Source organism: Etheostoma cragini, chromosome 10 (genome assembly GCF_013103735.1).
Source record: "Etheostoma cragini isolate CJK2018 chromosome 10, CSU_Ecrag_1.0, whole genome shotgun sequence".
NCBI classification, from domain to species: Eukaryota; Metazoa; Chordata; class Actinopteri; order Perciformes; family Percidae; genus Etheostoma; species Etheostoma cragini.
In genome coordinates, this window is record NC_048416.1 from 12,261,933 (window position 1) to 12,286,429 (window position 24,497).

Consider the following 24,497-nt stretch of genomic DNA (forward strand, 5'->3'; position numbering starts at 1 on the left):
CGCATGCACGCACGCACACACGCACACACACAAATAAATATGCATACAGTTGTTTCCACTCACATGCACACTCTCAACTTTACAGTTATTACCTATTACATGCCTGGTAGTGTCATGTAAATATGACAGATACCAAAATACTTTTGATTTTTAAAATCATTTCAAGGATTCTGTTTACATTTTTCCAAGTCTGCCACAACAGTTTTTGAACCTATCCATTTATTCCAGATTGTACCCGTGGATGATGATTTATCACCCCGAGGCTCATACTAACGTCAACTCTGTCCCGTGTCCTCCTCAGGGGACAGCACACTTTGGCCTGGGCCTGGCCTGATCAGACTCTGGTGGGTCAGGAGCTAAGCGACCGTCAGGCCCACCTGCCAACCACCAGGACCCCCGGGCAGAGGATCGCCTTGGTCAGCGAGTGTCCGGGGCAGCCCGGGAGGCCGTACTGCAAGAGCCTGGTCCTGATCGGGGCGCAGGCCAAAGACACGGGCTACTATCGCTGCTATTACAAGGATGTCAAGGCCATGATTGTTGGAACCACTGCTGTCAGCATTTATGTCTTTGTCAGGGGTGAGTCACACTCCCACAAACCCACACACACTGTGCACTGTGCTGACGCAAGTAAATAAAAATTGAAAATTGAAAATTTGTTTTCTTTTCTATTTAGAAAATAGTAGCGAGTCTGCAGTTTGTGGGGGCCATTTTGCTGTCTGAGCTTTTTCTGTGTTTAAAAAGAGCATGTCTCATCTCCTGCCCGCCTGACCTGGTCTGCAGCTCTTTGGCTTGGCTGTGTGGACTTTAGTCTTCAGTTTCTCTTTTCCTTGGGAGGTTCACAGAAAACAGAGTTTTCCTACTGAAACCAATCTCCTGTTTGATTATGACTTCAATATCAAAGCAGCCACTGCTCAACTGGAAGTGGTTTACTTTACCTCAGTAACGCCTTGGATGCTGGCGGGATTAATGTTTCGGAAATTAGAGATTCAAAGTGTTTGATGGAGGTAGAAATCAGCAGCTCGTTGCCTTTTCTAATTCGAGAAAGGATATGTTGTCATATTTATATTGAATTATATAACAGCAGCTCTCCTTTACTTTACATGAGAAGAGACTTTTCAGACTTCAGTGTTGAATCTGGTAACAACATCACAATAAAACATGTTTTGCTAAATTTTCTCTCCCAGTTTAACCGTGTCTCATACGGCATTAGGATTCAGAGCCTTGACTGCTAATTTCTTGATTTGAGTCAACTTTAACACTCTGAGCCCGGCCTTCAGGGTTGCCTCTTTACTTTTTTCTCGCCTCGCTCCATGTGCCGTGGGAGAAAAGTAGAAGTATGAGTGGATAAGCAGAGTGGGAGAGAGACAGATGATTGTCATGTAAGGGAATGCTGCTGACCAGTCCACTCAAGTGAAACGACTGTTTATCCTCTCTGACAAGGAGCCAAAACAGTTTCCACAGATTCAACCAGGAGGCTGATCAGAAGCAGATGAAATTGGAGCCATAAATTAGACCCAGCGTCTGTCGGGATGAGAAGAGTCACATGTGGATCGAGTTAGACAGGCATACGTCGCACTTTTACCCTGTCTCTGCTACACCCGATCATCCAAACACTCATACTCACATGACTGTAGTGTGCATGAATGTACTGGATGTGTATATGCTCTCTCTCTCTCTTTCTGTCCCTCTCACACACGCACACACACGCACGCACACACAAACACACACACACACACACACACACACACACACACACACACACACACACACACACACCTGCAGTGATTTATTGTGAAGAACTTTAACTGCGAGGATTTGTGTATTATTTCTATTACCTGTGTGTATTTTGACCATCAAGGGGCAGAAATATAAACCTTTCCATAGGACCTATTGTTTGGCCTTGATTGCAGATGATTAAATTCATAGCTTTGAGTGAGGGAGAAAAAAAGTGTTATAAAAAATCATCTTGAATTTTTTGTTTTTAAACACAAAAAGAAGCGAGTAGTCACACACCAACCTTGGCTGCTGTACAAGGGTCCCTGGGATTGATAGGAAAGCCTGAGAGATAAGCATTTCTATAATAGTGTGCACTCATTCTGTGGGAATATAAGACTTTGTGGTGATAACAGCTGCAATGTAAATTTGTCAAACAATTGCTGTGATGTCCCCCGAAGCCCTCCTGTGACAGTAGCTTTGAGTGACACACAATAGAAAGGAAATATCAAGGTGTTAAGGGAGGAAAACAGGACAGATATTTCCATTATCAGACAGCTTGGGGTGAAACTGTAGCGCTGTTTAGAGGAGGACTAAACCCCTCGGCTGTCTGTCTCTGAGCTGATATGTAATCGCAGCAGGCTATTTACTGTGTGGAGACCAACTGAACTGTTGCATTACATGATAATCATTGATAAACTCCACATCTGCGGTCATTATCAGGATCCGAGACATGTGGCTGTCCACTCGTGAAGTTATCTCAGTAATAGCTGCCATTACACCGGCTGGTAGGCTCATCATCATTAAGGTTACACTTTAACATCTCCCTGTTTCTATTACCACCCAGACCCCGAGCAGCCCTTCCTCAGGAGAGGCAGCTACAGTGCCGAAAACGACCTAGAGACCATTTTAATGACTCGCTTCTCCACCCACGTCATAGTGCCATGCCTGGTCACCGTGCCTGATCTGAATGTCACTCTCTACACGGTTTGTACTCACCACAGATTTCTCACACTTTATTCCTCCAATTGAAGCTGTCAAGTGATGCTTTGATTTATGATTTGAGCCTGAGCAATTTCTTTTTATTGTGTGTCATCTCAGTATCCCACGCCTGTGGAGACAACCGGGATGACTTGGGACAACAAGCAGGGCTGGTCCATTCCCAGGCAGATCGTGGACAGCGTGCCGATGCTCATTGGAATTTTGTGTGTTGCCACTCTGGGAGGCAAACAATATCAATCTCCCAACTACCTGATCCACGCAACAGGTAAAAAAAAAACTCATATCTGTGCTACCTCCAAAGGTTGAAAGAGTTCAGTCTCCTCTGGTGTTCCAGCAAAAACATTGAGGATCACACAAACCTTAACTTTAGCAGCTACAAAAACACATCTGGCCCAGTACAAATATTGAAATTAGATTTGAAGCTCTACTTTTGTTGAAAGAGAAATTAGCAAGGAAATCAAAGATGGTGCGCGACTGACTGCACTGCCACCATAATTAGGCCAATTGTGCCTTAATGCTGACCATTTACAGGATTTTATTTCATTATGTGACTTCCTTGAAAACACACCACTCCCTTTTTAATAGGTTGGCATGTGCCATTATGCCAGCAGAATTAAAATTAAAGAAAGAAAAGGATGAGAAGAGAAGAGAAGAAAAGCAAAGGCATAATTAAATTGGACAAAACTTTAATTTAGACAAAGGGGTTTCATGTTGAAGTTCCCTCTTGTTGCGAGTGAGCTAAGGGACCCCCAGGCTCTTTGCCACGTCGTGTGAAGATCATTCCCCTCTCACTTCAGAGGGCGAAAAGAAAACTCATACCCACCGCTGCTGGGCCAAAACTAACAGCAGCATCAGTCAGAGTAGAAACTGAGAGCGGGTCTTCACTCCAAGCGCTAATGGAGCGTTTAAACAATCAGGCGATCACAGTCTGCTGCACAGACATCACCAGCGCAGGTTGTTTTACACCCCATGCCGTTTCCAGAGACTGCAGAGGCTTGAATATCAGAGACACTAGCCAAAGCTTTCTTCCTTTTTCTGTCTTATCTTGAAAGGCTTCTCTGTATTCCACTTTTATTTCCTTCATTGATACATACCTTGGCAAGTGAGTGGAAATAGTGTGAGCTTGTGACAGACAGCTTCTTTATAGTGGGATGGCTCCTCCGGTCCAAAGGAAAGTCATTTCCTCTGGTCCTGAGAGGAAGGAAAAAACCGCTGACGATGTCACTGTGACCTGTCTCCCCTCCCTCTGTCCCTCTGTTTCTACCTCCCCCCTTTTTTCTCTTTCCCGGACAGGAAGTCAGGTTTACGATGTCAAGCTGTTTCCTGAGGAGCCAGTGGAGCTGATAGAGGGGGAGACCCTCACCCTGAACTGCACAGCGTTGGTGGAGTTCGACGCTGGAGTGGAAATTCAGTGGTCTTACCCTCGCAAACAAGTACATAGCAGCAACGGTTGGTCACATGTTGAACGGCATCAGTTAATACACAATGCTGAATTTCATTTCATCTCACCAGCCAAACTCTTTGGAGAACACTAAGCCCCATCGTGAAGCTCTGTCTCACGCCACAGAGGCTGTGAGCATCCTGACCATCCCCAGCGTCAATGTCACAGACACGGGCCCGTACAGCTGCAACGTCACCAGCATGGACACAAGACACATCCAAAAAACTCAGGTCATAGTTTATGGTAAGCACTTGCTCAGAGCAATGCAGCCTACTACATGGTCTTTTTCTTGTTCAATAGATCAATCAGTAATCCTAAAAATCACTTTAATCACAAGTATCTGTGAATAATAACAAGAATAAATCTGTGTTAGCAGCTCCGTGGGGCTCTACTTGAGCTAAATGCTAAAATGCTAACATAATTGTTTAAGCAGGTGTTTGCCATGTTCATGGTTCATGGTCACTGATTATTTAATCCCTAAGAGTGGGGCACCCTGCTAGATCACCTGGTTTACAGTGCGCCCCATCTACTGAGACTCAGTCCTGACCACAGCAGCCTGTGTTTGAGTCCCGCGGCCCTTTGCTGCATGTCTTAACCCTTTCTCTCCCCGCTTTCATGTCTTCAGCTGTTCCATGTAAGAAAGTTTCATAAAAACAACCTGAGTGTGTTGAAATGAGCAGGGGTGTTTAACTGCTTATAAAACAAATATAATTTAAGTAAAACAAATAATTATATTTTCTGAAAATTGATAAAGTCTTGCTTTAAAAGGAATGTTCCACAAACATATGTAGTGCTGTAATCCTAAGGGGTTGCTCTTATTCCAAAAGTGACCCTGTGTCACAGCAAGAAGATGTGATCGAATATCCACAGAAATGTCTCAAACCACTGTTTGATTTAGCAATGAATTGGCAAAGCAACAAAGTCAAGATATTGTATGGATAAACCGCAGGGGAGTGATTTGAGAAGTTTCCGTGAACATTGTATGAAGTTTTAAGTCTACAGGGGGTGAGTTTTTGATACTGAGGTGATTTTTATGGTGGAGATTACTTTGAGCTTAGAGTCTTGAACTGTAAATGAGGGAATGTCTTCTTCTTCCAGAAAAGCCATTTATCAGCCTCAACTACAGAAATGGATCAGTGGTGGAGGTAACTGCTGGCCAGAAGTCATTCAAATTACAAGTAAATGTGTCTGCCTTCCCCACACCAGAGACACAATGGTAAGATGGGACTCTGGTGTATTCATTAAATGTAATGAGCAATATCCAAAAGCAAAATTAGGCCTCATACTGCTTAGGTTAACGGATTAATTTAGCTGGAGTGTATCCTGTAATGTAGCAGCTGTGCTCTGTGTCCAGGTATAAAGAGGGAAAGCTGATTAACCAGCGCCCAGAGTTCAAGATGAAAAGGATGAGGATGCATCTTAACCACGCGTTGGAGATCAAGGATGTTTGTCAGGAGGATTCTGGGATCTACACTGTGGTGCTGAGGAACGGTGCCGCTGCGCTGGAGAGGAGGCTCAACATCACGCTTGTTGTCAACGGTAACTAGTCTGTTGGTCTGTGTACCCTCAGTGGAGATCATGCCAGATGTTTTTTTTATTATAAAACAATGGATGTGCAACAGTTAAAATAAATGCTACAACACTTTAGAGGCTTATTAGTTTTACAAGTAAGAAACATAGAGTGTCGGCACAACTGTGAAAGTCTTATGATAAGTATTAAAAATGAGTTAATGTGTGGTGTGGATTTTGGGGGAAAGAAATAAAAAAACTGAGATGTTGCATCAACAAACAAAGGATGCACACAAGAGGGCTGATGACAGATTGAATGGCAGAGCTGTGGGGCCTGGGAATGCAAAAGGAATTAGTTAATGAAACCATCATGAATGGTAAATTACATTGGAGCTACAATGAAAAGCCACAATGTGTGTAACATTATGGATTAGTAACTTTTACTTTCTTGTACTCTCTTAAGAATAGTTACCAGAAGTAGTCAATGTAAACACATGTATGTGTTAAGTTTATATGTTCGTTAAATTTGATCAGGGTTTCCTCTCTGTTTTCTAGGGGTCTAGCTTTTAGGTTCCTCTCATAGCTGTGTATGAGGCATATGATGGTGATTTTCTCTCTATTTGTTTTAGCCCTGTTACTGGCAACTAGTCCAGGGTGTTCCCTTGTTCTGCCCAAATAACATAAACTGGGATAGGTCTGTTACCCTAAATATTATGGCTGGCCGGCTGGATTGATTGATTGGCTTTCCTCTTCCACAGTTCCCCCACAGATCCATAAGAAAGAAGTGGCAGTCCCATCCAGCCCTTACCCCAGTGGTAGCAGCCAGACTCTAACATGCACTGCATACGGTCTCCCAGCTACCACTGTCAGCTGGCAGTGGAGGGCCTGGGGCCCGTGTGTCCTCAACAGCACCCAGAGCAGACTGTAAGAAAAACTACACACACACATACTCATATTTTGGTTGAAAACGCTCTGTAATCAGTGTGGGAGCAGATAAGGTTTGAGCAAACGGGACAAGAGGGGAGTGGGATGTGGTGCGTGAAGACCAAATAAGAGGAAGAGGTCAGTGTGTAATTATCCACATGCTCTGAGTGAAGAAGCAAGGGTAGGTGATGAAGAAGAAAGAGGGGGTGGAGACAGAGATGTGGAGGTGGATAAAAGTGCAGCGATTAAGAGGAAGGTGGAGGTGAAGTAAATAGAGGACAAAAGGAAAGTGTGTCTGTTCTTTGTCCAACCTGCGTCCTCCCTCGCACAGTAATATTGTGCCTGTTACTCTGTGGCTGATCTGGTTCAGCAGTCTTACTTTCTGACATAGATAGGCAAATAACACACATGCAAATAACACACACACACACACGCACGCACGCAGACACACACACACATAAACACTAACACACGCTTGTTCTACCCTTCTCCATCTCAGCCTAATCCCGCACACAGTATCCTGGATTCTCTAGACAGCCATACACAAACCTGCCTCCATCTTCCTACAAGGCTTTTTTCAAGTTATTACTATTCTCTTGACCTTTACATGCGGGCAATGAAACATGAGTGCAGACACGAGGCGCCCAGAATATGCACTCAGAAACACACAACAGTAGCTATGTTTCCGTCCACACGTTTTTATCTGAATTAAGTGATATCAAATGAAAAATGCCTCATGGAATCAGTCATATTTGATTGAATTTCATGAATAACAACTCAAAGGACATATGTTCAGTCTCATCAGATTTCATCTTGACTTTCTCTTGTATTCGCTTTAAAGCCGTTGGATGGAAACACACTTTCACCTGCTTTACTCACATGAAGGTTTTTTTTTACCAACCTTCAGATAATTCGATTGACAAGTGGCTGGAACCTTAGCTACAGGCAGGTCAGACTCAACTTTTGTTCTAGAGGTCCAGTTCATGTTCTGTCTCATGTACATCGCGTGACATATACAGTCTACGCTTGTGGCATTTTATGGTTGCTGACAGACACATGGCTGCGTTAACCTTTTCTGGTTTGTTGAATAAGAATTGAGTTCCCCTTTTTTTGTGTAGTCCACCTGCCTGTTGGTGTGTCCTTGGACAAAACTCAGAATTCACATTAGTTGAACAAAATTCTCTGAAAAAGTGGAGAACCTACTTCTATAAGATGAGGATGGTGGCTATGTTGATCACATTGCACGGACAAACATAAACTCACACGATCAAAATGTAGGGACTTCCTTATTTGTCCAATGGACAGGTCCTCACAAGGTGCCAGAACTTGGTTTAACTAAACAGAATAGTAAGAGATCAATATTATTATACATTATTATATGGCTTTGTTGGATACTCAATTCTGATTGGTCAGTTGTGTGATTCTAGTCTATTCAGTCTGTTATTTTTGAAGAGCAGACTGCTGTTATCAATAACAGACTGTTGCTGAAGGTAATAGTTATGATCAGGACTCTTGAGAACTAATATGAAATCAATAAAATCATTTATAATTAATATTTTCAGTCAAGTTATTGACTCCTTCAGTAAGTAGCCGTGTGATAAAGGCACACTTAGCGCATGTAGGTCATTATCCCTTACATGTCACTACATTACATATGAAGCTACTGCCAGGACACTGTTAGGTTAGCTTAGCTTAGCATAAATACTGGAAACAGGAGGAAACAGCTAGCCTGGCCCTACAAAGCCTGTGTGTGTGTGTCTGTGTGTGTGTGTGTGTGTGTGTGTGTGTGTGTATGTTGTGTTGCTCGTTGCTAGAAAGAGTTGAGTAATACCAAAAAACCAAACCAAACTCTTCATACAGTCTGCATTACCAACATGGCCAAGCAATACATCTCAACTCCACAATTCATTCAAACCACCAAAACCCTTCATTCATGTCTCAAAATAAGCTCGTTGGACCAAAACTCTGGCAACAATTTTTGCTCGGAAAGCAAACATCGTCACTTATAACACACATGACCTATAGAACAGGAAGCATTACCTACATAAGGGAATTTTATCTTTGAAGTTTGAATGATTTTTCACATAAATCAGTATTCCATTATAGAATAGGAATAGGAAAAACCTTTCACTTTAACTTTACTAAAGTTAATGTAATAAGAATACATCCGAATGTCCTGTATTCTTTTCATATCTGTGCAAACAGACTTGTAAAAAATTAAAAGTTGATGAAAAAAATCATTCCTGAAATTTCAGGGCTGCAACAATAATTAGAAAAAGCATAGACAACATGTAGGCTATAGCATGATCACTCGTACTGTACAGTACTGTGAGGGTTCTAGACATCCATCTCTCCTGCATTTGTCTACAGCTTCTTATTAACATCACATCTTATGTCTTCTCTTTCAGCTGATATCAGCTGTTTGGAATGACTATTACTTAATTTTATTGTAAATATATTTGGAAAATGTGGTCATGAATGCATTTTTGTGTGAAAGAAATGAAAAATGATCCACAGTTTGGTCCACATAGACTTTTTAATTCCCTGACTGTGTAAAGAGTTTTGACAATGTGACTTAGGTTTGTTAGCAATTAAAAATAACTGTAAAAAAACGGTGTTATATGTTATATGTTATATGTGTTATATGTGTGCATACAGTATTAACATTGTAAACTCATTTTATGTTTCATGTTTGTGTGTGTGTGTGTGTGTGTGTGTGTGTGTGTGTGTGTGTGTGTGTGTGTGTGTGTGTGTGTGTGTGTGTGCATGTAAGCTAATATTTGCAATAGCAATTTATATTGAGGGTCATGAACAGCTGTTGGAAGTGGAAGTATTCCGAAGGAATGAAATCAGGCTGTATCAGCCACACAAGTTTAATTTACAAACAATTGAATTGTGTATAAACATTTAAATTTATTTTTGAGGTATGTTTTCTGTTTGTACACTATGAAGAGAGTAAAAATGAAATTGACTCTGTTAACCTTCTGCTAATTTCAGCGTTGCCTTAAGGAGAAAATGCAAAGGAAAATTGCATTTCATGTTTCATTAGTTCTGCTATGCTGTTCACACTATGGATCTCCATAATACAAATTGATATCATAGTTTTTTCCATTAGTTGCCAGGACACTGAGCATAATTGACTTGGCTTTGGGATTTAGGATTTAAAATGCAACCTAGTTTGTGAAAAAAAAAATCTCATAAAACTTCAGGATGTCTGGTTTGATGTGCTTCTGAATACTCTCCCACTGCCCACTCTCTGCTACGCATGTCAATAAGGGAAGATGTCACAAATATGTGTATGTGTGTTTGTGTGTGTGTGTCTTTCTCTCCAGGGTCCGACGAGACAGGAAGGGCCGGAGTGACAGGATCGCAGACTGTCAGAACTGGCAGGACATTAACTCGGAAAACGCCGTGAACGAAATTGAGGCTATTGAAACGTCGGTCGAAGTGGTGGATGGCCGACAAAAGGTTCATCACAGCTGTTTGATTTGGACTGCCATTCTATGTAGAAGCCCAACTATTTATGAATAAAAAAAAATAAAAAAAATCACAATATTATAATATGATTACATCATTGATGATAGGATTGGAATATCCGTTAAGGAAACTGAATATGATTAGGACTTAGCCCAGAAAAAAAGACATTTATGTAAGTTGACTTATCCGTGAACTGTGATGTATTTATGGAAGCGTCCCACATTCTGAGCTCCATAACAAAATTTGTTAATCACGAACCATTTCCACAGTTGAAATATTTAGAGTAGTCTTCCTCTGCAGACTTCCTGTAAGGACTGGTAATAAAAACATCCAGAGAGACGCACATGCAAGGGACTTATGTGCACACACACGCCTGAATATTTATAAACCGCAAAAAAAAGATGAAATGATCACACTCAGAAATACGCACACATGCAAAGTCTCGATGGTTTTTCAGTCACACCTGGGTGAGTTTGCTTCCTGTTGCCCTGTCGGCACAATATCTAGTTTGTGTCAGCTCACAACATACTGCATGACAGAAGACTGCCCTTCCATTTTAGAATATGCGTGTCCTCCATATGAATTCAAGTCTCATCCACCTTTTCTCACCCCCACAGACAGTAAGCAGGCTTCAGATTGGCAACGCCAGTGTTTCTGTCATGTACAAGTGCTCTGCTGAAAACAAAGTTGGCAAAGATGAGTGGCTGATCTACTTCTATGTAACCAGTAAGTGTGTTATGTTAAAAGTAAGCGCATTGCCTTAAACCATTTAAGTTGTAACACATGGGGAAACTAAATTGTATTAACACAAAGCGGTAAGTTGATGCAGTAGAAAAATCAAGTTTACATTAGTGGTCATTACTAAAAAGCATTAGTAAACATGAATATTTTTTTCTGAAATCATGTTGTCTAAAATAAGCATGTTAAGTCAAAGCTTTAGTGCATGACTTTTAAATATTATTGAACGGCTGTTACATTCAAGCCATTTCCCCATGAGTTGCTACAAAGCTAATGAAGACTATCAGCTCCGCACAACGCTCTCTGTATTTCTCATTGTGGCTATGTTCAGGAACTGGGGTCATCCAGTCACTTTTGCACACAGAAAATTGAGTGAAGATAACAGTGCATTCCATTTACCTCGGGGAATGACTTCCCACCCGAGTTGAATTCCTTCCATTTACAAGTCAGATTTTCCTTGATTTCATGAGCTCTATCCAGGTTAGCCACAGGTACCAAGGCCATTTTATACACTGTTTAATGTGAACACAAACAGTGTAGCAACACGTCCACAGATAGAAGTTGGACAGGACTTTGTGTAAGACTGATTTAGTGAGACACAAAGAAGTGCTTGTAACTGTATATTAGAACAACTTTCACAGCTGTTGATAGACGGAACAGTCATTTGGGATTTGTTGCTCGGGGTATTCTGGCTGCCCGAGTTCCAAGCTCGGCTGGCCGAGGCCAGGGGGCCTTTCCGACTTTGACCTCGGAAAATCTAACTTTCAAGTACGAATGAAACGCGCTAAGATGACCTCTTCTAAAGAGTACATTGTGTTTTTTTAATCCTGCGTGTCCTCCTTGGCTACTAGCATCTGCGTGGAGGAGAGGTGGGGGTGGTGAGCGATCACAGAAGGCTTGCATCAACAGTTTTGTTGATAACTTAGAATTCCTCATGGGAAATACAGTAGCTACGCACCTAAGCTTTAAAACATTCAAAATAACATAAAAACTAAACTTTTGGCTACTCATCGCTACAAGCAAAAATTCAGTTTTTGGAGAACTATTTATTTCCTTTCCCTTTAAGTCAACATGATTTTTAGAGTAATGTACTCAGTACATTTATTCCAGTGTTTAAGATTGGGTAGTAAAACACACTACTTGGAAATCATCTAAGAATCAGTATTGCAGGAAACTTTTACTCTGTTACTAGAGTCATTAGCTGTTAAGCTGTGCACATCCCACATAATATCAGCACAGTGCCCAGACCTCATCAGTCCCCTCCCAGGCCTTGGTCATGGTGCAACAATACATGTAGCTAACCATACAACACTAATTCCCAGATACCATGAATGAACACACCAAATATTAACAGAACATTATAAAACATGACAGAAACCATTCAGAACATTTCTTTTCCCATGAGCATCATTTACTTACCATCCTTAGTTATCTCTGCATAATATGATCTGTGCACTGCATACTTTAGCTGATTACTTCAAACAACTAATGTGATTAAGTGAATTTGTTTTTTAACAAAAATGAAAGAATAAAAAGTAAATATTCACAGAGGTCCGGTTCAAATTTACCCTGCATTTGATAACAGAGAACTCAGAAGAATTAAAGGGTCTGTTCTGCCCAAATCCCCTCTAGTGGTGTGTATATAGTGTAGCTGGTGGTTTTATTGGTTTAATTATATCTGTCCCCCAAGGTTCACCCCATTACAATGGAAGTGAATACAATTGTGGTTCTCCCAGCATTGGAAAATTAAATTTAGAAAAATCAGCAGCAACATTAGTTTGTCCACGGATGGATTATTGAACGTTCAGTGAGCACCATCGGCTTTAAATAAGAAAAGTTTTTTTTTTAATTTGGGTAAACCAACCCTTTAAGGAATAATTCTCATTACAGTAGTGTCTAGTGCACAAGCTTTGTCGTGAGAGGTTACCTTACCGCCCACCTGCCTTTCTCTGTATCTTTGTAGCCATCCCAGAGGGGTTCAGTGTGGACGTTCAGCCCTCGGAGAATCCCCTGGAGCAGGAGAAAGTGTCCCTGTGCTGCACCGCTGACAATTACACCTACGAGCAGCTACAGTGGTACCGCCTCGACCCGCAGGCCCTGCAGGACGAAGAGGGCAAGCCCCAGGAGTTGGACTGCAGGAGCGTGCACCTCTACGCGCACACCCTTGACGGCCAGCTTTCCTTCCAGGAACACTCCAAAAGCTGGGTCCTAGAGTTCACCATGACCTCCATACAGCTGCAGGATGAGGGTCATTATGTATGTGAGGCTCAGAGCAGGCGGAGCGGGGCGAAACAGTGCCTGTTCAGATACGTCTCAGTCAAAGGTGAGAGATAAAAGCTCCATATTGGACATCCAGTACACACATTGCCCAGAGTAGTTACTCTGAACCACAGTTAATTATAGAGAAATACTCAACCCTTGGTTGCTGAAATCTAAAGCAGTGGAGCTGACGCTGGGATGCTGGAGGCTTAAAAGTACACACACTCACAAAGCCCACTCTATCTTCACACACGTGATGGGGAGAGTACCTGGTGTTTGCACAGCATCTAGTAACAGGAAACAGAGCTGAGATGCTGCAGGGGTTGAAATGCACAAACAAATTCCCGCTTCATTCATATTATGTGCGGTAACGTTGCAGCAGTGCCTGGAGCACAGATGTACATTGTAATGGGATTTTTTTTTTTTTTTTTTACTTTTGCCCTTTTTTTTAATCCTACCAGACCCTTCAGTGAACAAATAACACGTACATTGATGGTTCTTGTGTTGCACTGTTTGTGCAGACAAGTCATAGTATTGATTTCCCTTCTCCCTCTCTTTCGACTTCTCTCTCTCTCTCTCTCTCTCTCTCTCTCTTTCTCTCTCCATAGCCCCAGAGGCGCCTCGATACAAGCTCAGCCTCACCAACCAGACAGTGAATGTGACTGAGTCTCTGCGCATGGACTGCGACGTAGAGGGCAGACCTCTACCCCTCCTCTCCTGGTTCAAAGACAAACAGCCTCTCCACCAAATGTCAGGTGTGTGAATACACCTACACAGGTGACACACACGTTCACAGAACGGTGCAGCCGCCCACCCGCCCACACCAACAGTCTCATAAAGTTTGCCCCTCTGAATATCAATTTAGCGGGGCTTGTGTCGCATGAGAGTTCATGCTCTGTTCGGGGGAATTCCCTTGAAAGTCTGCCTCATTCTGGCTTCACATTAGATAAAAGAACCGAAACAATAAGCGTTGTTAATATTTACTCGGAGATCGACAGCTGTTGGAAGATAACCCTAACCCTTTACGTCATGATGAATGGCAATCTAGCTATTTAAAGCCAACAGATACACAACCACCCTCCAACCCACCCACACACTCAATAAATAATGCCAAACAGAACCAGTGACAAGAATGCTTGTGTAGATGTGTTTGTCGCACATATAGCATTACACAGCCACTCAACACACACACATGCATGAACCCCTGCGAGACAATAGTGATGGCTCATTTTTTCTCAGTGTGTATCTGAGTAGGTGTGGAGGGGGGGGGGGGTCAATATGAGTCTGAGTGACAGCTGATGCTCTGGGTTCACTCAGCGTGGCTGCTGGGGCATGTGGCTCGCCTCACAGGACGACACGGTTTATATGTTAACATTATAAATTGAATACCAGAGGTGTGACACAAATTCAAGAAACGCTGTGCTGGATTTATGATGTGAGAGCTGAAGTGGTGTTTTGAAGTGTGGCGCTGCGTATGTCACTATTCAGGGATCCAGCTGCAGGACTCAAACCGCACGCTGAGTATCCAGAGGGTGACAGAGGAGGACGCCGGCCTTTACACCTGCACTGCCTGCAACCAGCGTGGTTGTGTCCACTCATCAGCCGCCGTCCGGGTCATCGGTGAGACAGCCGCACACTCACACGCACAGAAACAGATCGCTGGGTACAACCTCAGTCACCTGAATCCACTCACACCCACTCAACGCTGACAGGCTTTTTTTGAGTGCACTCAGGCCTGAAATCCCGAACTCAAATCTTTACGCACAAAATGTACATGTCTGGATTTTAGTCAGTCAACACTCACACTTTTCACTGCAGCTGTAGTTTCTGTGCTTTTGTTGCATACAGCTCTCCACGGGAAAAACTCAAAGTCATTGACTGCTGGGACGTTTTATATTCAGGATGAATATGTATGAACGGGTTTGCTGGAAGTGGTTTTATGATGAATGGCTGAGTTGATTAAATACTGGTTGGCAAAATGAAGAAATCTAAACATTTCAATGTAAGGAGTTTGCAAGAAAGTTCAATAGTTTGTAATATAGCACCCTCTACAGTTGGTAAAGAGTTATGTCATCAAAGAGAGACGTGAGAGTATAGAGTGGTTTCAGATACAACAGGGCATCTAAACATGACTTTATTTCTTTCTTTCTGTCAAGGTTCAAGCGACAAGGCCAATGTGGAGATAGTTATTCTCATCGGGACTGGAGTCATCGCTGTTTTCTTCTGGGCCTTGCTCATCCTCATCTTCTGCAATGTGAAGCGGGTCAGAGGGCGCCACTTTTCACCTTGTTGTCTGTGTTTGTGTTCGTGGGTTTGTGAGAGAAACTGACCGACTGTGACGGAGACACGTTAATCTGACATCTGCCATGTCAGCACATCCTCTTTGATCTCTGAGACAGTCTGCAGATCGCCCACTGAGACAGTTACTGCTCTCCCTGGGAGAAAGTCCAGTTAGTCATAGCACGTCTATAATGAGGACCAAATTGCTTTTTATTTTTCCTAACCTGGTCACTAAAGGGATTGTCTCACACTGTCACTCCACAGTGACTTCACAGTTTGTCATTAACAAATGAATTCCTACTCCCCTAGTAGCTTTATCTTATCTGCCCCCCTGTTCACTTATGCCCTAGGTGAGGTCTTTAATACCTCCTCCCAACCAAAACGAAAAATAAACATGAACATTAATTTAAAAAAATAAGAATATTGAGACCTGGGATGACCTCCAATAATAGCCAATCACATCACACCAGCTCCTCTCAACATCTGTAACCCTTTAAAAGCAGCAGGCAAAAAAAAAAATACAGTACCCCATACAGGAGATTGCCTACTAAATAGTATAATTATGTTAATATCTATAATAGTAATATAAATATAATAAACTTCACATATTAATATACAGCATCCCAAATATTCTTTTGATCACATGTGATGTCTAAATTGTAAGAGAGACTGGAACTTTAGTTATTGTAACACCAGCAATGCCACAACTGTAAATACTCAAGACGCCTCTTAAATAAACTGTAATAATCTTGTTCAGGTGACATGTTTACATTATAAAGAAGAAATGGTGTTTGGAAATGTGCTTTAAATAAAGGTAGTCACTGCTATATGCACAATCTCACTGTATAAACCTGAAACACGTGCAGAACAGTTCTTAATTGAGCAGAAAAGGCACAGAGTGAGTAAATGAAACCCGCCGTGCCATCTGTGTGTAAAATGACACACTGTACATCAGAAACTGGAGACTGCAGATGTAATGGACATGTTCCTGCTGCTGATAGCTACAGGTGTTTACTGTCACTACACAATGTCTCCATTATGCCTACGTGCCAGCAGCTGGTCTTGAAAGCCCTATGCAATATAACATATAAATATGGTTTTGTGAATGAATCAAAAGTTTGCTCAAAAAGTTGCTATGAACATCTGCTTTGCTTCCAGTTTGATCACAATTCGTTTTGACTCATCTAGTGTGATAAAAGCTGTTGTTATCCTCCTAACTATGATAGAAATGTTGCCAAAACGTAGCTATGACCGCTGGCAGAATTACATGTTTACTACAGACTACAGTGGTGACTTGTTGCAACATATCATTGTGGTTTACACTCTGTCTCTGTCTGATCTTCAGGTTAACCCGGCAGACATAAAGACGGGCTATCTGTCAATCATTATGGACCCGGGCGAGGTGCCTCTGGATGAGCAGTGCGAATACCTGCCTTACGACTCCTCCCAGTGGGAGATCTCCAGAGACAGACTCCAACTGGGTGAGTAGTCGGGAAGGGTGGGAGAAATGGATGGATGGATGGATGGATGTTGGGATAAACGAGCGAATGGGAGCAAGGGGGTTTGCGAGGAAATGTGCAAGCGGGGATGAGAGCGAATAGATGGATGCAACAGATTAGTTTTCCATTTCCAGAATCCTTAATGGCATGACTTTGGATTGCAGCCAGCTGGGCAAAGTGCTGCCAAGTAATGTGCTAATGTTACATACGTGCAAAACGCCCCGAGGAAAAGCAGCTGTTCCACGACAGTTCCCAACTCATGGGAACGTGTTGTTTCCGAATGCTGCAGTTGAGATTCCAATTCCTCCCCCCTTGTCTATATGGAGGCCAGATGCATTTACATTTTGCAAGCGCTTTTGAAACAACTGTTTATGTATTCCAATGAGACTACAACACAAAAGCCTGCATAGCTCAATTAGTATTTATATTCTGTGGTTGTTCCTGTTCCTTCTCCTGACATAGGAAAAGTTTTAGGCCACGGGGCCTTTGGAAAAGTCATTGAGGCGTCAATCTACGGCGTCAGCAAGAGCAACAGTTTGGACACAGTGGCTGTCAAGATGCTGAAAGGTGAGATTTAGTCTTTGTGTATGAGTATTGTAGCTATACAACCAGATGTATTTTATGCATTAGGTTCCAATGTGTGTGTGTGTGTGTGTGTCTCAGATGGATCTACAGCCAGTGAGCACAAGGCCCTGATGTCAGAGTTAAAGATACTGATTCACATTGGTAACCATCTGAATGTAGTGAACCTGTTAGGAGCCTGCACCAAAGCAAATGGTGAGATTCTATATATTACTCATAAATTAGTTTTACCTTTAGGTAGAAATTTCTTTTTTTTTTCATAAAAACAACAGCAATGTTTTTTTTAGAGCAAACCAACTACAAAAAGTCAAAAAGCTGCCTCTCTTTTTCTTTGACACTCTTCTTTTATGTCCATACATCCATTTGATGTATAGAGCATCGTTCGGAGGGATGCACATCTTGAAATGTTTAACCATGTTTACCTTGAACAAAAGCAGCGATTTAGCCTTGCAGCTAAACCCAGTCAGGAAATGCTTACAGACTGCCAACCCTCGCTATTTTGAATATGGTATTTAAAAAAAAAAAAAGAGTCCCTTAACAAGAGGCAGAGATCATTTTAATATGTTTTACCATGTAAAGAAAGCATTGCATTGCATGCATTTTTCTCACAGCACTGTAATGATAAAAGCTGTCTGTATCACCAGGTCCACTGATGGTGATAGTGGAATACTGCAAGTATGGGAATCTGTCCAACTTCCTACGAGCCAAGAGAGAGTTCTTCCTCCCATACAGGGTATCCCAAGCACCACAGACACTGAAGCACTGTCTACTGTTTTCTATTTGCTTACAGAGAATCTTCTTTGCTTCCGTACAGCCGATATCAAACAGTATTTACTTCTCACAAACCGATTTTTTGTTTGATTATTGATTTTGGAGATGATGCATTCACTTGTTTCCCCCGCTCAGGATCGCTCTCCTAAAACTCAGAGCCAGGTGAGACGGATGATTGAGGCGGGTCAAATGGACCAAAGAGCTCGCCACCCGCCTTCTCCCCGGTCCTCCCCACTCACCAGTCCTCAGAGTCCACCGTCCAACATGCCCACTGAGAATCCTGCTGGGGAGAGAAGTAAGGCTGCTTTAATTCACAAGATTATTTAACTCATGGTCTTGTTACAGTTGTAGTTGAATTCCTCCTTCTTTTTCTTACCCTCTCCCTTCATCTTCTCTCTCCAGTGGAGGACTTGTGGAAAACTCCTCTGACGATAGAAGATCTAATTTGCTACAGTTTCCAGGTGGCTCGTGGGATGGAGTTCCTGGCCTCCAGAAAGGTTAATACAAAGACAATCAGTGAATAAGCTGGAGATTGGTCTAATAGGCAGCAGGTTTTAGTCTGGATCGTTTAGCTTTTTTAATCCACTGTGCTTGTTAATTAACCATGTAAACACAAACTCTAGTACTGCATACTAATACTTAGCAGGTTTTGAGTATGCAGTGTGTCCACACAATTAAATAAGAAATATTCCTTTGTTAAATCCAAATGATTAGTTTTTTTTGCGTGTGCTGTTGATGAACACTATAAACCCACAATGCAATGCACCCGTGACATTGAGAAACTATTCACAGCTACAAAACATAAAAAAAATTGTGGATGCTTAAATTGTTAATGTCTGTCAAACAAATGTGGGTCTGAAGACGGCATATTTGATTCAATATTTTGTTCTCACAGACAGCTGATATTTTCTGTTGAACTGTGTCAGCGCTGTATAACACTGTATCCAAGAAGTGACAAGTTCTGCACACTATCATCTCTGTTGTTATTGGATTGTTTCAATTTGTTGGTTAGCCGATTTGATACTTATTCACAGCCACAGCCGGCAATCTCACACCAATCCAGTGGTAATCGGGTAAAAAATGAAATGAAACTGGTGACTACAAAAGCGGCTATAACTTATAATGACTATCAACTCTGACTGTACTGTAAGCAGACTGTCTTTGAATGACTCACAGTCGTGACCCTGCAGGCAGGTTTACTCGACAGCTTTGTGAATGATGTTGGATCTCCTGCAGAGATTCCACAGAGCTCAGCCAGGATGAGACACAGTCCAGTCCCAGTTACAAACTGATACACACACACACACACACTTTAAGGCAACATACAGTATTATCAAAATCAATTAAGCCAAATACTTCCTCCAGAACTAGGTGGAATCTATGCATGCAAACATACATGGGCACACACATGCCCACACACCTGTCCACATTGTCATGATGTATGTGTGGTTGTGTGTGTATCCACAGTGTATCCACAGAGACCTGGCGGCCCGGAACATTCTCCTGTCAGAGAACAACATCGTGAAGATCTGTGATTTTGGCCTGGCCAGAGACATATACAAAGACCCCGACTACGTCAGGAAAGGCAATGTACGGCATCTTTACACTCCATTAGCCAACTCCATTTACTGCGGGAAAACACTAAACTCCTTTTGGTTGTCATCACCCCCACAAGGGAAGAATTTAAAGGAAGGTGTAAATTTGAAAAATATGTGTCTGGTTCTCTCAGGCTCGTCTGCCATTAAAGTGGATGGCTCCAGAGAGTATCTTTGACAAAGTGTACACCAGCCAGAGTGACGTGTGGTCTTTCGGAGTTCTCCTCTGGGAAATCTTCTCATTGGGTAAAGACACTCTTTTCACCATTTGTATAAAAATCAAAGAATTTCAATACAATCTCCTCCCAAAGTGTGTTGATTTAAAAATTGACGTTCAATCTTTGTTTCTGCCAGAAACAATTACTCTTTGTGAACTCTTCGAGTAAACCTTCATCACTGTTATCCAAACACACTATGCCTTTGTTTTTCCTTTCTCTGACTTGTTAATTCCTGTTTCATCCTAAGGTGCATCTCCGTACCCGGGCGTACAGATTGACGAAGACTTTTGCAAAAGATTAAAAGACGGTGTAAGAATGAGGGCGCCCGAGACTGCCTCCCCTGAAATGTAAGCTTTGATTGATTCTTTTGCTCACCTTTTGCTGTCAAATAAGATTTATAGTCCTTTTTTAGTGCTTGAGGCCATCCCAAAGGCAAACAAGAAAAAGCTCGTAAATATCACATGTTTGACAAAGTTGTACATTTAGGAGAGGATATAGGGTCTATTTGTTTTTGCAGCTGTAATAGTGAGACAGGGAAGTTGGAGTGTTGTCCTTGTTGTGACGGTGCTTCCCTCTGGTGGTAGATACGGCATCATGCTGGCCTGCTGGCACGGTGAACCCAAAGAAAGACCAACCTTCCCCGCCCTGATGCAGATCCTCGGAGACCTGCTGCAGGACAACAGCATTCCTGTGAGCTCACTTCTGGGGAAACCTTAACCTCCAGCTAGTTTTTTAAAGAGTATTTAGTTATTGATCCTGTATCTTTTCCCTTCAGGATGGGAAGGACTACATCCCTCTGAACCACTCACAGAGCTCAGAGGATGATGGGTTCTCGCAGGCCTCATCACGCCCTCCATCTGAGGAGGAACTGAGACTAGCCTGTAACACTCTTCCCGCCAGGTACTCATTTATATATCCTGTAATCCTTAAACTATGAAATAAAGGTTTAAAATATGAGCAACTTGCTGAGAGATTTTGTGTTTCTGTCCGAGCTTCTCTCAGTGGTTAGCCCGGCTCGGCCCTCCTACGTACTGCCACTCAATTTTCATTTTCCTTCTGTACACATGAAATGTACGAGAGTCTGGTAGGACCAGGCTACTCACTGGTTGGACGGGGTTTCAAAGTAGCAAATAAAAACTCCTGCACACTGTCTAACTTGCAAAAATGTAATAATAGGCAACGTTTGGGTACTAAACCATTGTCAGGCAAATGGTGTTACACCCTGAGAAGCCACCTTTTGTGGGAGGTAACTGTTTTCTGAGCACCAATCAACAACTTCCACACTACCAGGAGAGCTAACCAGGCACACGTAGGCTAAATTTCTTTATTATGAGTAACCCCTCGAGATGCAGCATCTCGTTTTCAAGGAGTCCTTAACAATGAATAAAGATACAGTACAGTCATAATAACACAGTTAACAAAACGAAAACAGACAAAACAAACATCATAATCCTAGTCAAAATCATGTTTCAGACTGAGCAAGAATTAAAATGGATATTATTAATAATAGTATCTTTAATTCATACCTGACTTTCAATTTCTTTCATTCATACTTCAGGTTTCAAGGAAATTAGGATGTAAAAGTAAATATATGGGTTTAACAGTTATTATGGAAAAACTCTTATTTTTTTAATTTTTCTTCTTTATACATTTAGAAAATACAAACAGTGACAAACAATTACAAACAATACACTGAGGCTGGGAACGCGTCCCAGGATCAAGATGTTTTACGATATCGTGTCTGTATTTTCATATGTTTGCTTTATCTTGTGTATTAAATAGTTGAATTCTGAATTATTCATACACTGCTATATCTTTTACTGAATGTAACATATTTTGCTCTTTTGCTACTACCATTTCTTATTCGTCTCATGGCATTTGTATGTCAGCAGGAGGCTCCATTATGTATTAATGTGTTGATCCTTCCTACACCTCTTGACCAGGTATTATAACTGCGTGCCCTTTGCCGGCTGTGTGTTTGTGGGACCTTCCAAAATATGCCAGCCCAGAGTGAAGACATTTGAAGAGTTGCCCCTGGAGATGCACAGACAGAAAGCTTCTCAAGTAAGCTCTTTATCTCCTTATCAACTGTTGAAAATGGGACTGGTGACATTTGGTAAACGGCATTGTGGAATTTTTCCAAAAATAGTTGCAGACACACCAGCGGGGTTAAACAAAAGGCATTTAATTCACATGGTGTCCAACTGTGTCTCTTCCCAGGACAACCAGACAGACAGCGGGATGGTTCTGGCCTCCGAAGAATTTGAGAGAATTGAACACAAGCACAGAGGCGCCGTCTCAAAAAGGTTATTGAGCCATATTGCTGCCTGGAACTGAGAGTGACGCATAAAAGATATGCAGCCAACTTAGTCACAGTGCAGAGTCAATATGAGAAAACAGTCATTTTGTCCTGGATGGAAGCATGTAAAATGAAGTCACTCACAGCTTTATATGTATTGAAACTACAGTAGATTTGCATCCATTTATGCATGGGTAAGTAGGAGTAAGCAACAGTCAGTCATTTAAACCCATGACGATTTAAGAATGAAGACTCAACAATGTTCAAAGAGCAGTAAACCGATATCTGCTCCAAGTAAGTACTAAGACGCATTTATCCAGCAACTCACTCCTACTTACAGAAAGATGTAGGAGGAACCTTTAAGAGCGGCTCTGAAGTGAGTACATGATTCATCACATTGTACATTCAGAGCAGTAAAGGCAAATCAGACAGTTTATCCACTTCTGCCCCATTGTTAAACATATCGCAAGAGAAAGCTAGTACCACATTGACAAGGAAGGCAAAAAATACAATAAAAAAAATGGAATCAAAAATGGAATCAATGCATGCATTGGTGATGCTATATTGTATCAAAAGTGTTTCTGGACATTGCCAGAAAGACACAGCTAAGACTGGCAAGGTATCAGCTATCCTAAGCAGAATAATACACATTGATTTAGATAATATATTGTCCATCATAACCAACTCGGGTACTCCCTGAGTTGGTTATAATGAACACTTTACGACTAGCTCTCTTAGCTTTAGGAATATTTGATCAAAAGTAGTAATATTAGTTCATGTTCATTCTTAAATTTGAGATTAAGAATACACACAGGTTTGTTATTGTCAAGAAATCCCATAAAAAAAGTCCAAAAGCAACAATGCGTTAGTCTGCCTATCAATACTTTGACTTTCCTCTGTGTCTGTGGCATTCAGCCTGATGGGTTCCAACTGAAGCCATGTTAGAAAAAATAGTTTATTTACATAAATTAACTTCGTATAGCAGCTGGGCCCTGTAGTTCTCCCCCCCCCCCCCCCCCCCACCCACATCATACATTACTAAAACAGGAGTAAATAGTGTATTTGTTGAGGACTATTTTTAGCGAGTCCAGTACAACAGTTTGGCTCATTAATGTGTTTTTAATAGTTTTTGGACAACAGAGCTCTATACTACAGAGAAATAAACCATTAGGCAATACAGAGAATACTGGTTAGTAGGAACAGTTGGTTCATAGGTGTTGTTTTTAATGAGATTGCAGGACCCCAGGAAGAATAGCTTCTAGCATTATCACTTAGGAATATTCACTTTTAACAGTTACAGGTTCAGAGCTTAAAGCCGGACATGAGTGAGTGTGGTTTTAATCTAACTTCCCTGTTGAGATTAATTCTTCACTCAATATGTCCAACATACCTACAGGTATCTGTAGACTGTGTCTCCTGATTGCTGACTGTGTTAATCTATCTGCCTCAGTTGTCAGTACTTGACCATATTAAGGTTTTTTATTTGTTTTTGTTCTAAACGCAGTCGTATGGGCAGCAGCAGCAGCACAGAGCCTCTGACAGCCTCCCATGGTTCCCTGGGTCGAAGCAGCGCCGGCAGCTCCATGCACCATCCCAACTTCTTCAGCCAGCTTTCAGGACAGACCTTCTACAACAACGAGTACGGACACCTGTCCGAGGAGGGCTTCTGCGACTTCTTCTCCTCACCCGACGCCCTCTGCCCGGCCTCCTCCAACGTGTAATCAAATCAAATATGCAGCTCGAGAGAATTGAGGTTTAAAAGAAAGAAAAAAAGTGGCAGTGCCTGAGAAAGCTCAGGGCGAGGGCGGCGTGTAGGCTTAAATAACATCCCAGTAAAGATATGTAACTAGTTATGCATTAATAAAGATCCGGTTATAGATCCTAGAGCTTACCTCTACTCATCTCTTTCTCTCTTCCTCTTGGGCTGCTGCCTCAACAACAGACTGAACTATATGTGCCCGAAATCCCTCAAACCAGCCACTGGGTGGCAGCATTATGACAAAAACAAACCAAGTATTTTCTATTCACACCTTTATCTTTTATATACAGTATTTGTCCTTCATTTGTACAAATTATGACTCCTATAGGAAAAAAATAAAGAAATGTATCTTCTACTCGCTCTTCTCTCTCTGATTAATGATGAAGTCAAAGCTGTCGTTATTCTCTTGAAGGACATGTTCTAAGAGGAAA

At 41.9% G+C, this 24,497-nt stretch overlaps 1 protein-coding gene across 1 annotated transcript in view; it reads left to right on the plus strand.

Moving 5' to 3' along the window:
• Nucleotides 1–24,424, plus strand: part of flt4 (fms related receptor tyrosine kinase 4) — a 44,872-nt gene extending 20,448 nt beyond the window's left edge. Inside the window, exons 3-30 of the mRNA XM_034883195.1 lie at nucleotides 302–576; nucleotides 2,561–2,700; nucleotides 2,815–2,980; nucleotides 4,009–4,148; nucleotides 4,228–4,399; nucleotides 5,255–5,372; nucleotides 5,511–5,695; nucleotides 6,424–6,589; nucleotides 9,922–10,057; nucleotides 10,684–10,792; nucleotides 12,768–13,127; nucleotides 13,672–13,818; nucleotides 14,552–14,683; nucleotides 15,220–15,326; nucleotides 16,689–16,824; nucleotides 17,305–17,409; nucleotides 17,506–17,619; nucleotides 18,069–18,157; nucleotides 18,331–18,490; nucleotides 18,598–18,692; nucleotides 19,663–19,785; nucleotides 19,925–20,036; nucleotides 20,256–20,355; nucleotides 20,593–20,698; nucleotides 20,784–20,908; nucleotides 21,952–22,072; nucleotides 22,229–22,314; nucleotides 23,812–24,424. Of these exons, the coding sequence (XP_034739086.1) occupies nucleotides 302–576; nucleotides 2,561–2,700; nucleotides 2,815–2,980; nucleotides 4,009–4,148; nucleotides 4,228–4,399; nucleotides 5,255–5,372; nucleotides 5,511–5,695; nucleotides 6,424–6,589; nucleotides 9,922–10,057; nucleotides 10,684–10,792; nucleotides 12,768–13,127; nucleotides 13,672–13,818; nucleotides 14,552–14,683; nucleotides 15,220–15,326; nucleotides 16,689–16,824; nucleotides 17,305–17,409; nucleotides 17,506–17,619; nucleotides 18,069–18,157; nucleotides 18,331–18,490; nucleotides 18,598–18,692; nucleotides 19,663–19,785; nucleotides 19,925–20,036; nucleotides 20,256–20,355; nucleotides 20,593–20,698; nucleotides 20,784–20,908; nucleotides 21,952–22,072; nucleotides 22,229–22,314; nucleotides 23,812–24,028 (4,042 nt within the window). The 3' untranslated portion in view covers nucleotides 24,029–24,424. The remainder of the gene's footprint in view (nucleotides 1–301; nucleotides 577–2,560; nucleotides 2,701–2,814; nucleotides 2,981–4,008; nucleotides 4,149–4,227; nucleotides 4,400–5,254; nucleotides 5,373–5,510; nucleotides 5,696–6,423; nucleotides 6,590–9,921; nucleotides 10,058–10,683; nucleotides 10,793–12,767; nucleotides 13,128–13,671; nucleotides 13,819–14,551; nucleotides 14,684–15,219; nucleotides 15,327–16,688; nucleotides 16,825–17,304; nucleotides 17,410–17,505; nucleotides 17,620–18,068; nucleotides 18,158–18,330; nucleotides 18,491–18,597; nucleotides 18,693–19,662; nucleotides 19,786–19,924; nucleotides 20,037–20,255; nucleotides 20,356–20,592; nucleotides 20,699–20,783; nucleotides 20,909–21,951; nucleotides 22,073–22,228; nucleotides 22,315–23,811) is intronic.
• The last annotated feature ends 73 nt before the right edge of the window (nucleotides 24,425–24,497 follow it).